Source organism: Bactrocera dorsalis, chromosome 5 (assembly GCF_023373825.1).
Source record: "Bactrocera dorsalis isolate Fly_Bdor chromosome 5, ASM2337382v1, whole genome shotgun sequence".
In the NCBI taxonomy this organism is placed as follows: domain Eukaryota; kingdom Metazoa; phylum Arthropoda; class Insecta; order Diptera; family Tephritidae; genus Bactrocera; species Bactrocera dorsalis.
This window is the reverse complement of record NC_064307.1, coordinates 58,011,755-58,023,664: the sequence shown is the minus strand read 5'-3', so window position 1 is coordinate 58,023,664 and position 11,910 is coordinate 58,011,755. Positions and strand designations below refer to the sequence as shown.

Sequence of the window (11,910 nt, the reverse complement as noted above, 5' to 3'; positions counted from 1 at the left end):
GTTTATTTTTTATAAATTTTTTTACACATATGTACGTATAAAATTTACTAATGTTAATATTTCGTTTGTGAGGTCCGATTAAACAAATTCTCTACGCTGCCGCGTAGAAAGCCGCTATCCAGATTATGTAGCGCCTTTTCTTTGGCATCATCGTCCAGCACCGTCTCCGGCCAGTATTCCATGTTTGTTGACGCTCTCATTTTGCGCAGAGACTCGGCTATATTCTCATCAAGCATACGATCTACAATACTCCCCTGTTGCAACATTTGCCGCATTTTTAATTCTTCCGAACGCATGTAATTGCGTTGCTGTGCCATCGAATCGCCCGCTGCACCATCATCATTGGCAACTTGTTCGTCATTGTTGCTATTTAAATATTGCGCCAGTTTCTCACGCTGATCGCCCATTTTGCATAGCTCACAACGCTTTTCCAAGAGACCCGCCTTAAATTGTTGTAATTTAATGCGTTCCTGTGTAAGAAGCATGCGTTCTTGTGAGAGATTCACCTCCATCTCGTCCGTTTCCCGCATGCGTTTCTGTAATAGTTGTAGCTTTGTCTGGAAATTTTGCTCTGCAGTGCGCGCTTTTTGTATCGCTTCTTGGGATTTATGTTCAGCCATACGAAACGAAAATGTTTCCTGCTGTAGTTCGTCTTCTTTGGCCCGAAGAGTATTCTCTTTATCGATAAGCTCACGTTTAAATTGCTCCAATTGGCGCAACGACTTGTGATAACGTTCACGCTCAACATCCGCTTGACGAGCAGCATCTTGCGCCACTTTCATGACTGCGTCCATTTCTAATCGTTGCTTCTCCATATCATGACCGGAATGTAGCTTCTGCTCTGTCTCGATCTTTGTGCGCTCCAAATAGAGACGTGCTCGTTCCTCTTGCAAATCCGTTAAAGCGCGTTGCGTTTCAATTAATTGCCGCTCTTTGAGTTCCTCCAGACGTTTCTCATCACGGGCTATTTGTTCGCGTGCAAATTCTTTCTCTTTTTCAAATGCTGCCTTCTCGGCCTCAAGTGCGGCCATCTGCTGGCGCAGCATCCAGTTCTCGTCTGCCGATTCTTTAGACAATTTGTTTAGTTGCTGCTCCAAACTGCTAACCAGCGTCATGAGACGTTTTTTTTCCTCATCCGCGGATTCTTCGTTCATCTTCAAACGTCGTTCAGCATCTTCAAGTCGTCGTTCACGAGCCTCTAACTTCTTTTCCTTTTCTTTGTGCAGCAGCTCCAGTCTTGATTGTACGTCATCGCGCAAGCCCTGCAAGCCGCCGCTTAGATTTTCCAAGTTGCTTGAGGCAGCCTTCAACATCTCCATATATGAGCCATTCTCTTGTACAGCGGCAAACTCAAGCATTTTAGCCTGCCGCACATTATCTAGCATTCGTCGATGTTCTTCTCTTAACATATCTATGTCATCCTCATGTGATTTTTTTAGCTTACGCAACTCATCTTCCTGATCCTGCTTCAAGTTGCCGTAGTCGGTTTCGTATTCTGATTTCAATTTTTGTTTCTCGCTTTCCAATGTACTTACTTTTTGTATGTAATACTTCGAAAGTTCTTCCACTTCTGCTCTTAACCGCATTTCGATTGAGTTTGTGTGGTTTTCGACTACTTCCAGTTGTTTTTTATAGGAACGTTCTATCAATTCAATTTCACGCTCATAGTTGACCTTTTGACTTGTCACCAGCTCTTCCAGACGTAACTTTTCCAATTCCAAACGCTTGATATCAGCTTCAAATTGTACCGTTTCCAGCATGACGTCCGACGGCGAGGCCGGTCTACTGCGACTATGACTCCGACTACGACTACCGCTGTTATTACGATTGTGGCCATGCCGTTCATCCAAAGTACCGCCGGCATCGTCAGATTTTTCCGGTGTGCCATCTGGTGATCCAATGCGCTCGCCCAAGTTGTCAGTCTCTGGCGCTAGTTTAATTGGTGGTAATGGCATAGAAGTAGGCAGCATGGCAGGCTGTGTCATCAGAAGTTGTATATGTGTGTTGATTCGTTGCTGTTGCATCTTAATATGATCCTCCATTTGCTGCTGACGCTGTAGTTGTTGTTGAACTAGTGTCTGGAACTGTCGTTCTTGTTGTTGTAGTAGTATTTCTTGCTTACGCTGCATTTCCAGTAAAGCGCGTTCTTGGTTTTTCATCTGCGTAGCCAACGCCAGTTGAGACTCCTGCTGCTGCAGAGCCGTGTAAGCGTTCTTCATTTCCAAATTATGGGTATTTAGCAAGAGTATATTTTGCGCTGTGTTATCGCCAGTTGGGGCAGAAGTTACAACTTGTGGCGTCAAAAGCACGTCTTCATGTAAGTCAATGTGTTGCTCTGTGGACGCATGCATCAGATTATCAGGCAGCTTCAAAATGTCTATAGTTTCTCTTGCGGTACTAGCAGTGGTGGTAAGCGAAGTAGTTGTTGGCGGTTTCGAAGTGCGCATTGGTGACTCTGTTACCTTATCAGCCTTACCAGCAGCTTCCGAGTCCGTGCCCAAACCAAGCCAGTCTGCTGTAGTGCCACGTTTTTTAGCTTTAGGCGTAGACATACCCGAGGTAGAAGGTTCTTTTTCCCGTTCTTTGGTGGAACCAGCAAAAAGTCCTAACGGATCGGTCGGCATTACATTCGACGCACTGGAACTACGTCTTCCCGCCGATGTTTTTGGCCGTGGTTGTGTTAACAGCACATTTGAAGTGTCGGTGGTGGTGTCTGTTGACTGTCGCGATATAGTTGGCTTCTCTGTTTCACGACGCACAGTCGAGGGTTGCGCGGTGGCGGGCCTTTTAGACTCTTTAATGCTTGTGCTAGCAAATAAATCATCCAACAAATTCAACTTACCGCCAGCCTTTGGTTTTTGCGGATCGAAACCCAGATCATCATCGTCGTCATCTTCTAGCATATCTTTGGAAGATTTTTGTTGCTGGTTGGTTGTGCGGGGTGTACTTGTAGATACAGTTGTTGGCACAGGTTGGCGTGCTTTAGGCACTGGTAAAACTGTCGGTTCACTTTCTTCTTTAATTCCAAACAAATCGTCTAATTTACTTTTACTTTTGATCATACGAGTTGTGGGCCGTATGCCTGTTGGATTGTCGAAGAAGCTGTCATTATCCAAACTGTTGTCGCTCAGCAAATCGGCCAGGGGATCGTCGCTAAAATTCATATCTGTCTAAAGCTGGCATTAGTAAGTCGATAACCAATATTATAATTATAATAAAAATATTTTTTAAAAACAAATTAAGTTTTGAAAATTTATTTAACTGTGCGGAAGTGCTGATATATTTACAAAGTTAAAGATGGCAGTAGCAGATACATCCGCTCATCTACAAGCAAAAGCGAATGAAACTACGCTGATAACATCTTAATATGTTCTGCATTTTGAAAATTATTAAATCAACTTTGTAAATAAATTTTTTCAAAAATATTCACCAAACTCGAGCAGCAAAAGAAATTAATAAAGTTATCAAATATGTTTGTCCAACGCAAAAATAATCGTTTCCTAGCAACGTTTGAAAGCCACCGTAAAGTCTATTTAATTGAACACACTCAGCGCAAAAATGAACATACAGTGGCTCGGCAAATGCAATAAACAGCTGTTTAACCTACAAAAATAAATTGTAAATATTACGAGTTAGCTAGTAAGGCAACATAAAAAAATAATTACTTGTTAGCTTATATATTAAGTGTTATAAAAAATGTTCCGAACCTTACACACATTAAGAACACATTGCAGGCGCGCGTGCCGCTTTCAATCAACAAGCGGTAAAAATGATACAGATGCCGGCGAAGCTGCGCGAAAGCGACAAAAGTCCACGCTATATTATTTAACTGCTGGAGGCATTTTCGTAGCTGGTGCCAGCTATGCTGCAGTGCCACTATATCGCATGTTCTGCCAGGTGAGCAATTCTGCGATAAAACATAACAAGTGTGTAAATAACTTCGCTACCGCAGGCATACAGCTACGGTGGCACAACGTCGCAGGGGCACGATGCTGATAAAGTGGAAACGATGCAGAAAATTGAAGACCGTATATTAAAAATACGTTTTAATGCTGATATTGCTGCGTCTATGCGTTGGAATTTTAAACCGCAACAATATGAGATCAAAGTTGTGCCTGGAGAAACGGCGTTGGCGTTCTACACAGCACGGAATCCCACAGATCACCCAGTTATTGGAATTAGCACATATAATGTGCTGCCATTCGAAGCTGGTGCATACTTCAACAAAATACAGTGTTTTTGTTTTGAAGAACAGCAATTAAATCCACATGAGGAGGTATGTTATTGCTGTTGTTTTAATATGCAAGCTTAAATATGAAATTTTGTTGTATCTTGTAGGTGGATATGCCTGTATTCTTCTATATCGATCCGGAATTTACAAAAGATCCGAAACTGGAAAATGTTGATACGATAACATTATCGTATACTTTCTTTGAATCAAAAGAAGGCTTGAAATTGCAAATGCCTAGCTATGTTCGTCCCCATGTAGCGTAATGCATATTTGTACTATTGTCTTAGCATATTAAGCATGAACGTCTAATAATACTATTTATTGACTGCCGCCACTTAGAACTGTTGTAAATAAAAAAAATATAATTAATGCAAAATTAAAAAAAATAAACAAATGTTTGAAATAATATGAACAGCAACCCTACTTTTGTTACATTTTACAAGCCACTGTAGCACAAAAACAACACATGTTTTCATTAGCATACACCATTGTCTTCCGTAAACCGCTGTCCAACAACAAAAGCTGTGCTACGATTTGTTTATGATAAGAAACGTCATATTTTCTGTTTGTGTCTGTATGCGGGTATGCGGTTTCTGATTGTTAGCGTCTGTACAAAGTAAAGTGATGCCGCAGCAGTCAAGTAATTAAAACTCACATATTAAAATAGATTTTTAACAGCTAACTCGCATATATCGTCTCAGAACGTTCTGCGCTGTAGTGGTGATCAAACGTATGGAATAAAGTGCTGTCAATTTTTAAACTTCAAACCGAAAATCATTGTAGAGCATCGTTGCGATTAGCTTGAAGATGTGCACATTCGCCGTCTATACGCTGCTATTCGCTCTGAGCTCCTATTATAGCAGCGCAGTTGCGACACCGGAAACCGCCAAGCCACCGACGCAAGCTGTGCCAAGTATCGCTGATTTGTATGAATTGTTGCCATCGGATTTAGGCGATGAGCCACCCACTGTAGTGGTAGCGCTTTTGGTACGCAACAAGGCACATATCCTACCGCTGTTCCTAACCTACTTCGAGCGCCTGAACTATCCAAAAGAGCAAATTGCATTGTGGTAAGTAGAACATATAAATTATTAATTTCCACACACATTCTGATGTGATAATCATGCATGATAACATTTATTTTCCAATTGTAGGATACGTTCAGATCACAATAACGACGCGAGCACAGAACTGCTGCAGCTATGGCTTAATAACACCGCAAATTTATATCACAGTGTCGATTTCGAGCATGACGACAGTGTGCAACGTCATCAAAATGAAAGTACACCGAACGATTGGCCTGCTGAACGTTTTCATTATCTCATAAACTTGAAAGAAACAGCATTGATTTATGCTAAAAAGATTTGGGCCGATTACATATTTGTAATTATGAATACATACGCCATTCTTTCAATACATATCAACTAATTATGTTTTATGTTCATTGTATTTTCATACAGTTCCTTGATGCTGATGTGCTGTTAACACACGCCGACACCCTAACACATTTGACTAGTCTACGATTACCCATCGTTGCACCTATGTTACTGTCCGAAGGTTTGTACTCAAATTTTTGGTGTGGCATGACACCCGATTATTACTATCAACGCACCGACGAATACAGGGAAATCTATAATGTTAATAAGGAAGGTGTTTTCCCTGTACCAATGGTACATAGTGCTGTGCTGATAAGAGTGAACTATCAGGGCATGCGTTATCTAACATTCAGTCGTGAACGGCTTCTTGAGCAGCAACAAAATGAGGTCGAATGGGCAGAACATGAAGGATTCACACCGTGTCGCCCGTACGATGGCCCCGTCGATGATATTATTGTTTTCGCTACATCGGCAAATTGTTCACGCATACCAATGTTTATCAGTAATAAACTACCATTTGGATATTTAATGCAGCCACTTGAGATTAACGATGGTTTGGAACAAGACGTACAACAGCTGATAAATATACGCGCAAATATCGTACATGATCACGATGAGGTGGCGCCTGTGAATACGTATTTCGAGAAATACATTACTTATCCGAATAAGTGAGTTCGAATTTCGATATTCGAAAAATATTGTTTTTACAAATTTAAATTTTACAGAACCAAACTCACATTGGACCATATTTACATGATCAATCTTGAAAGACGTCCAGAGCGACGAGCCAAAATGGAGAAACTCTTCCTTGAGTTAGGTCTAGATGTTGAATATTTTCCCGCCGTGGACGGAAAGTACGTTAAAAATAGCAGAGATATTATATTTACTTGCTGTACATTATTGAAAATTCTTTCAGAAATCTAACCACTGAATTACTAGAAGATATGGGTATCAAGTTTCTGCCTGGCTATGAAGATCCTTACTCGCACCGTCAAATGACAATGGGTGAAATCGGTTGCTTTTTAAGTCACTATCGTATTTGGGAAAAGATTGTTGAGCGCGAACAAAATGAAGTGCTTATTCTTGAGGATGATGTACGCTTCCAGCCATACTTCAAAGATAGCGCCATACGCGTGCTCTCGCAAATACGCAGCGTTGTTGAATATGATTTAGTGTATGATTTTAAATATATTCATATTGAATGAATATTTAAAATATTTATTAACCCACAGTTACTTTGGCCGCAAACGCTTGAAGGAAGAGAAAGAACCTTGGGTACAGAATGCAGAAAATCTTGTGCATGCTGGTTACTCCTATTGGACATTGGGCTATGTTATATCACTACAAGGCGCACGCAAACTACTCGCCGCAAAACCGTTGGAGAAACTGTTGCCAGTCGATGAATTTCTACCGTTAATGTTTAATCGTCATCCAAATAAAACTTGGAGCTCTCACTTCCCGCAACGTGATTTGTTAGCCTTCAGCGCAGCGCCTTTAATACTATTCCCCACACATTATACCGGCGAATCGGGTTACATTTCAGACACCGAAGACTCGGAGCTGACCTCAAATGTGAACAGTGATGTTAATGTGCATTTGAAGAGCGATCGAGAATTAGAATTCCCTAATGTACAACCTGAGCAGGATGCACCCACAAAGCAAGCGGAAGATGAAATGTATGTGGATTTGGTGAAAGATAGCGAGGGAGGCACTTTCAATCAAGATTTACATTTTTCCAAAACTCATGAAGAGTTTTGAGTACGCCTATATGCTAACATCATTACTTTAAACAATTAAGTTTTTATTATAATTACTGCCGCTTAAATTGCCAATGCTATATACGGAGTGTATGTGTATAGACTTTTATATATGTGTATGCACCAGTGTGCATACATATCCTTTAAATGTGCCTTACTAGTTGTTAAATTGAGAACAAAAGCAAAAAACCAATGCTCCTTATACATAGTTGTAGTTTCAACCTATATATATTCCATTTATACTCATACCCGTAACTAACTCGAATATTAATATTAGTTTTGTCCACCATATACTCGCTATTAATTAATATACATTTTCAAAACGGAATAGTGAACGTGTTTAGCACAAAATTGTCATTCACTGTGCAAATATACGCCGTAAAACATGCAAACACTAAAAACGTATGAAATATGAATATATAATTTCTTCGTATGAAACAACAAGTGCGTCTTAGCGGTTTTCGAACGGGTTAATAGCTGTTATGTTGAGTGCTTTATTGTGATTGAAAACCGGTTCACTTAACATGTTGTTAACAAACATAAATATACTAATAAGTTGATCATTAATAGATTTGTTGTTGAATTAATTTAGTAGTTTAGAAACTCATGTATTTTTATGCATGAAACTTTTATGTGTCTAATGTTTCAACTAGTACTTTTTACTTCGAATATTTAACGGTCTATAAACTAAATACTTATGTACGTGTCAATCATTTATTGGCCCAGCAGCCAAAGTTATTTTATGCCAAAAAGTTTCACTTTAAAAAGTGTATGCACAAAAATTACCCAAATAAACCAATAAATCAATATAATTTTTACTTCAATTCGATTATTTTTATAAACAGTGCATATCAACAATCGTTACATATGTATATGTAAACACATGATTTGATTTGTATTCATAAGCAAAAAAACTGCCGCTACAACAACAAGACCCATTCATAAAGGAGGATAAGGTTAAGATCGTGCAAAAAACACGAATATTTTGTAAATTTATTTCCGACGACACAGTTAAAATTTCTTTAATAAAACCAGTGGTATATTATAAAATAGCATTCGCGGAATGTTGTAAAAATTTTTCACGAAGAAAAAAATTTTTAAAAAAGGGAAATTACAACAATTATTCGAACGTGCCTTGACAACTAGATGAATCATCCGAAATCAAGTATTCAAGGTTCTTTCGTTTTTCAATCGTGAATGGCACCGATTTTGAAACCGTCATTTCTGGGATATCATGACTTATATCGAAGGCCATAAACTTGGACTTTGTTACATTGCTATATTTTAGTTCGCGTCAGCTAAAATAATCAAAACATCTTCAAATGAGATGTGTGTGAAATATAATATTGACTTGACGAAGAGGCTAATTATAATATATTGAGTTGATGTGGAAAACATCAAACAAAGGACCCAAAAAATACTTATAATGTATTGCGGATAAAAGGTTTAGAACAAGGTATGGACCAATTCTATTTGATTCAGCGTAAACCAGAGAATATAAAATGTTTGTATGTTCTCCGCATGAACTAATTGTCGATTCCCCAAAAGTATGCTTCCATTAAAAACAAACGCTGTACATTTGAATTCTAGTGATCATTCGCCACCTACTGGTAGAAATCAGCAACTACATTCAAGCCAGTCTTCACGCTATAACAATTTCTCTCCGTGTTGGTGAGAGCGTGTTGATAAAAAAGAAGGAGATAGCTTATAAATTTGTTAGCTATAAGACTTTCTTATTATAACCAGAGCTGTCATTAGTATAAAAGTGAAAAAAAAAGATTTTTATGAAGAAACAGAAATCGTCGAAACAGAGAACTTTACTGGGCGAACGTGTTCCGAAGAAGCCGAAGACTTCCCCATTGAAAGAAAGTCGATGGTCAACGCTCTCTGATATTATCTACATATTTATATTGACTACCTGTAGTAGGGCAAATGGGCAGTTAGAGCATCAATGGTTCAAATGACCCCGAGTGGTCTGACAATCTTTTAAATTTCGATAATCATAAGAAGTTACTTTTTTACCGCCATGTGAAACTGTGCAGTTTTTGCAAAGACATTTAGAATATTTCTCAAGATGTTAAATCACTTATGTCCTTTCAAGTACTCATACATATGCATATTTTTTTAATAAATATATTTTTATATTATTATAACACACTATTTTCGAATATTATTCGTAGAAATATGCTTACTAAAATTCAATATATCTGAAAATTTTTGCAGATCGGACCACTATAACATATGTATGTATGTATAGCTGCCATCCAAACTGATCTGTGAAAAAATCCAGATAAAGATCTTTGTATAATTTTTTTCTCTAAAAAATGCAGCTTTAAACATTATCAGCACAGCTGAAGTTAATTTTTTTCCTGTTTTATTGATTTTTCATATAGTAATCATTCTCGAATTAAAAAATCATAAATCTAAAATTGTTTTCTAATTATAACTATCGAAGTTGTACTGTAAAATTTACATAAATGCATATTTATAACAAATGTGATGCATTAATGATTTCTCAGCACGATTCTGATTCTATTTTCTATAAGTTGAATACCTTCTTACATACATATGTACATATGTACATACGTGTACATGCAGAGTTATGCTAAAAAAATGCAATAAATATTTCAGGCTCAATATTATTTACAAAATTGTGCATAATCATAACACACTAACAGATATTATGTTTATACTTATAAATCATTTTAAACAATATTTGTTTTTTTATGAATACTGCCGTTGGCGTCTGTCAACAATTATAATATCCATTAATCTGCAACTATTAAATTAATCGGCAAATCGCGCACATTTTCCAACCCCACAAAAATGCACACATTTACAACCATTTATTGCTGCCAGTTACATGCGAGCTAAACGTGCATTGAATTAATAAGAAATAGGCAAAAATAAAGCGCAATGATAGAAGAAAATATGATATTTCATTTAACACGTTCACCAAACTGTTGTGCTCACAGCATGACTCGTTCCTATTGCGGCGAGTAAAAGAATAAGTAAATATAAATAAATATAAAATGCAAGTCACTTTACGTAAATGGTAAAATGCTATTGTTATTTTATTTAGAGTGCAGGACCAAGCAGCAGCATTGCATTTATTTGGTGCCTAGGTCAATGCCATAAATGCAGTTTGACATTGACTTTGACCGCTGCAATAAAAAGCTAAAAGTGAATGCACTGTGAAAAGAGTTCGAAAAAGTGATACATGTTTTTAGCAAAATGAGAACGTAAACAAAAACTAGTTTGGCTGCAAGCTAAAGGTGCACAAAAGCAAATGCCACTTGAAAGGTATGCAATTATGTTGGAAGAAGAAGAAAAACAAAATACAAATCAGTATTTACATGTCACAACTTGTTCTTTGGTAGATATTACAAGCACAAATCGACTAAAGACTTAAGCAAGGAACTTTCAGCCCTAATAACAATTGGTATTTACACTTAAGTGTTTATCTTAAGCTTTAGCGATAACAAGCAAATAAAAATGTAAACGGAAGATGCACCGCACGTGAACTAAAGATTTTATTTACTTGGAATTATACAGGTTTCTTAGCGTAATTGAGCAGGTAATAAAAATACACTGTGCGAAAATTTTGTATTTTTTTAAATTATTTTTAATAATTTGCTTTGGTGTCGTCTTTTATATAAAAGTAAAGTGATTAATTTATTCATAAGTTTAATATGGTTTATTTATTGCTAAGAGTTGCTCTTTCAAATAACACTGGTCTACAGTAGTTCAATTGCTCTAGATATAAAATCGATTTGGGACATAAATATTTGTGCCCCAATGCATGAAACTATTAATGGCTTTGCAGATTAAGTTTTAAAACTTTGTTTTAATTTTACTTAAAAAAAGGAAACATGAAACAAAATAACAGAAATCTTTATAACTCCTAAACTATTTGTCGTAGAGAAAAACTAAAATGTGGAAATTTGCAGAATAACAAGATCAATAATTATATAAAAGAAAATTTAAAATGTGTCTCAAATCACCAGTTTTTAAAGATATTATGCGAAACTTTTTTTACATGCATGTTCTTCACAGAAATTTAATTTTCCATTAGCGGTATTTTTGTAAAAGATTCACAGCTTTACAGGGATAACAGGAGAGGAGGAATTTAGTTTTTTTTTGTTTCATATCTTTGATTTTATATTCTTAGAATATGCTGCTATAGATTACTATATAATAGCTATGTTCACCTAACTGTTGTTTGTATCACCTAAAGGTTAAATATACACGCGGCCACGCAAACCTTACCACTATACTTTCTTAATTTTTTTCGGACTTTTTCGTTCGTTCGGGATTTTCTTCAATTTAGTTTTTTGTAAGTTTTTAGTAAGCAGAAGTAAACTAAATTATATTATCTAATTACAATTATAGTTTTTAATTTATTACATTTAATGAGTGAAATTAGCTTTTCTGTGCTTATACAAAAGCAGCCAATTTTATTGTTTTTAAAGTGATACACCCACTAAACTACATACGTATTTCAATAAAAAAAAAAATAAAATAAAATATTAATTTAAAATATAGT

At 36.8% G+C, this 11,910-nt stretch overlaps 3 protein-coding genes and 1 long non-coding RNA gene across 5 annotated transcripts; 3 read left to right on the top strand and 1 right to left on the bottom strand.

The window, feature by feature from the left end:
- On the bottom strand, positions 1-3,506 carry LOC105224768 (trichohyalin). 2 transcript variants are annotated; one of them, XM_049457961.1, is made up of 2 exons: positions 3,431-3,506; positions 1-3,170 (listed from the first exon to the last, which is right to left on the bottom strand). In XM_049457961.1, the coding sequence occupies exon 2, from the start codon at positions 3,162-3,164 to the stop codon at positions 54-56; it is 3,111 nt and encodes a 1,036-aa protein (XP_049313918.1). In that variant the 5' UTR covers positions 3,165-3,170; positions 3,431-3,506; the 3' UTR covers positions 1-53. The 2 variants fall into 2 exon arrangements, with proteins under 2 accessions (XP_049313918.1, XP_049313917.1); XM_049457960.1 differs by having other exon boundaries at positions 1-3,176; positions 3,288-3,452.
- Positions 3,507-3,594: 88 nt separating this feature from the next.
- Positions 3,595-4,637, top strand: LOC105224722 (cytochrome c oxidase assembly protein COX11, mitochondrial). The gene is made up of 3 exons (XM_011202886.4): positions 3,595-3,897; positions 3,953-4,276; positions 4,339-4,637. The coding sequence occupies exons 1-3, from the start codon at positions 3,697-3,699 to the stop codon at positions 4,492-4,494; spliced, it is 681 nt and encodes a 226-aa protein (XP_011201188.2). The 5' UTR covers positions 3,595-3,696; the 3' UTR covers positions 4,495-4,637.
- A 94-nt stretch (positions 4,638-4,731) lies between these two features.
- On the top strand, positions 4,732-8,188 carry LOC105224723 (glycosyltransferase 25 family member). The gene is made up of 7 exons (XM_011202888.4): positions 4,732-4,871; positions 4,933-5,301; positions 5,386-5,614; positions 5,692-6,275; positions 6,333-6,461; positions 6,524-6,781; positions 6,840-8,188. The coding sequence occupies exons 2-7, from the start codon at positions 5,039-5,041 to the stop codon at positions 7,363-7,365; spliced, it is 1,989 nt and encodes a 662-aa protein (XP_011201190.2). The 5' UTR covers positions 4,732-4,871; positions 4,933-5,038; the 3' UTR covers positions 7,366-8,188.
- A 1,546-nt stretch (positions 8,189-9,734) lies between these two features.
- LOC115066050 (uncharacterized) lies at positions 9,735-11,638 on the top strand. Its single transcript, XR_007422910.1, has 2 exons — positions 9,735-10,375; positions 10,447-11,638. It is a non-coding gene; the product is annotated as an uncharacterized LOC115066050 (long non-coding RNA).
- The last annotated feature ends 272 nt before the right edge of the window (positions 11,639-11,910 follow it).

What these genes read in the sequence shown, in the direction of transcription:
- LOC105224768 (XM_049457961.1), bottom strand. Translation starts at nt 3,164, where the DNA reads ATGAATTTTAGCGACGATCCCCTGGCCGATTTGCTGAGCGACAACAGT.
- LOC105224722 (XM_011202886.4), top strand. Translation starts at nt 3,697, where the DNA reads ATGTTCCGAACCTTACACACATTAAGAACACATTGCAGGCGCGCGTGC. An exon ending in TATATCGCATGTTCTGCCAG is followed by an intron (nt 3,898 to 3,952) that starts GTGAGCAATTCT and finishes TCGCTACCGCAG; the next exon opens with GCATACAGCTACGGTGGCAC. An exon ending in AATTAAATCCACATGAGGAG is followed by an intron (nt 4,277 to 4,338) that starts GTATGTTATTGC and finishes TGTATCTTGTAG; the next exon opens with GTGGATATGCCTGTATTCTT.
- LOC105224723 (XM_011202888.4), top strand. Translation starts at nt 5,039, where the DNA reads ATGTGCACATTCGCCGTCTATACGCTGCTATTCGCTCTGAGCTCCTAT. An exon ending in AAAGAGCAAATTGCATTGTG is followed by an intron (nt 5,302 to 5,385) that starts GTAAGTAGAACA and finishes TTCCAATTGTAG; the next exon opens with GATACGTTCAGATCACAATA. An exon ending in GTTGTTGAATATGATTTAGT is followed by an intron (nt 6,782 to 6,839) that starts GTATGATTTTAA and finishes ATTAACCCACAG; the next exon opens with TTACTTTGGCCGCAAACGCT.